The sequence below is a fragment of the Telopea speciosissima genome, chromosome 1, assembly GCF_018873765.1.
Source record: "Telopea speciosissima isolate NSW1024214 ecotype Mountain lineage chromosome 1, Tspe_v1, whole genome shotgun sequence".
NCBI lineage: Eukaryota > Viridiplantae > Streptophyta > Magnoliopsida > Proteales > Proteaceae > Telopea > Telopea speciosissima.
Window position 1 is genome coordinate 5,657,980 of NC_057916.1, and position 2,216 is coordinate 5,660,195.

Genomic DNA, 2,216 nt, shown 5'->3' on the forward strand with positions numbered 1-2,216 from the left:
TTAATCCTAGAACTCTTAGCAGAGAGGAGAAAACATTAAGAGTTGTTGCATTAAATTCTTGTGGTTAAAGAAGCATATATCAGAGGTTTAATAAATCCAGGTCTATCCTAATGCAACAACAGTACCACCAAAGCGTCACTTTTTAAGAATTAATTCCATAAAAGATAAGTAATGGATAAACTCAATTAAATATGTTCTTATGACCCGCCTGCTTAGGGTTGATAAGCTCTGGTACATGCACATTGAGATCATTGAAATTCACACCAATGACCGAGGTAAGCTCTCTCTCTCTCTCTCTCTCTGGGAGAGAGTTACGTGTGTGTATGTGTGTGTGTGTGTGTAGAGAGAGAGAGAGAGAGAGAGAGACAGCTCCTACGCAACTATAAATACTTAAGAACTTCAAGCTTCAAAACTGAAGGTTCCCCTTTTTCAATACAGCTGGACGAAAAACCCGGCTTCACCGTGCACATTACAGGTCCATGAACTATTCTTAAAAATCTAATAAATAATTACATATGAAAGAAAGATGTAATGATCAAAAACTCAGGGACCATAATAATAGGCAGTTAAACCAAAATATCAAACCCTGAAGACTGTAACATGGTTTTCTGTTTGGTTCATTAAATGTTCCAATAAAAGGCAGACAATTACCTAAAACCCAGTCTGGGCTTCTCCACTTTGTCATTACACTGTAGTTGAGTACTTGTTCTTCTCCACCTTGTCATTACACCATGCAGTTCAGCATTTGTTGGATAAAACCAAACGAATAATATCCTAACTATCTTCACTACAGGTCTCTGCATTCGATATATTTACAATGCTAACTCGCTCATCATCCGGTAAAATGGACCAATTTGGGGACTGCACAGCTCGCAACCATCTGAAGTCATCCACATTCGCCCAATTACCGGATTCTCCATCAAGACCAGAATCTTGAAGGTTCTTATCAAGCCCTTCATAAGACAGATGGTATGGCGCAAATCTCACACTGCTACTATCCTCGATTATCGGCCTACTACGAACACGAAGATAAAAGTCCGTATCCCTGGCATGGTGGATCCTTATCTGATGAGAAGCCAGCATAAATAAGCAACCCTCAACTTCCTCAATGAGAATCGAACCCAGAACAGGTCCAACAAAAATGCGACAACTCCTCAGTCGATGAATGAAGAACGCTCTCGAGCTGCCCGTGAGACGAACTTCACAGCAATTAAGATCAGAAAGAGTGAAGTCTCCTTCTTCCGAACTCCTAAAGTGCTTGACTAAAACCGCATTTTCCCTGTTCTTAAAACCAGGAGAATCCCGAATTTGAATATTCAGTTTTTCTGGTAAAATCGTCTCAGAAGCCCTATCTTCAGCTGTGGAAGTCGCGCTGTTCTGATCTCTCTTTGCCGCCTTATTCTTGAAAGCAAACTTCTTTTTAGGCAACAACTTAGAATTCGCATTTTCTAGACTTTCTTTCAGCTCAGAAATGGTTTTAAGAGACGAACGAATCTCATAAGAAGGCAAGAAATAGGAGTTCTCAGAGACAAGTTTCTCAATCTCGGCAATGGACATGGACACCTTCTCCAGATCCGATTTCAGGCGAGACTTGGACTCTGGGTCGGAAACGAGACGACAACGATCCAGATCGTTCTGGATTGATCGTTTGGCTTCTGAGAAGCGATCTAAGAAGGATTTAGTGGATTCAAGAGGAGAAGAGTTATCGGTCTTGCGAGAAATGGACTCCTGGAGGCGAGATTGATGGAGATTGGAGAGACGCTCGAGCATTGCTGCGTGTTTCTGAGAGATTGGATTCAGAGATTCATCGGAGATCTCTTTAGGCTTTGATATTGATTGATCTTCTTCCATTTCCATTTCCGTTGCGTCTGAACGGTTACTCTGATAGTCTGATTCGGAACCAAAGCAGAGCCGTAAAAAGAGTGAAAAGAGTCTCACAGTGTAAATCTAAAATGTTCAACGATAAGAGATCGCTGCTGGGTCGGGTTGCCTCTTCACCCATTCTCGCTTCGCCAAGACTTTATTTGTTTATTTCAACATAAAATGCAAAAAATGGAATTAGAAATTTACCATTTAAATTCTAGGGAAGGCCTCTCTCCTATTTGTCAAATTTGAGTCCAATCTCTAACAACAAAAAAAATTTTAGTCCAGTCTGATGCTACCACAAATAGATTTTTGGAGAAGTGTTGACCACACAAAAAGAACAAAATCAAATG

The 2,216-nt window shown here is 40.6% G+C and overlaps 1 protein-coding gene across 1 annotated transcript; it reads right to left on the reverse strand.

The window, feature by feature from the left end:
- Window positions 1-645: 645 nt before the first annotated feature.
- On the reverse strand, window positions 646-1,920 carry LOC122657792 (tubulin-folding cofactor C-like). The gene has a single exon (XM_043852590.1). The coding sequence runs from the start codon at window positions 1,855-1,857 to the stop codon at window positions 775-777; it is 1,083 nt and encodes a 360-aa protein (XP_043708525.1). The 5' UTR covers window positions 1,858-1,920; the 3' UTR covers window positions 646-774.
- Between the last annotated feature and the right edge of the window lie 296 nt (window positions 1,921-2,216).

Coding starts and splice junctions, on each gene's coding strand:
- LOC122657792 (XM_043852590.1), bottom strand. CDS start 1,857: ATGGAAATGGAAGAAGATCAATCAATATCAAAGCCTAAAGAGATCTCC.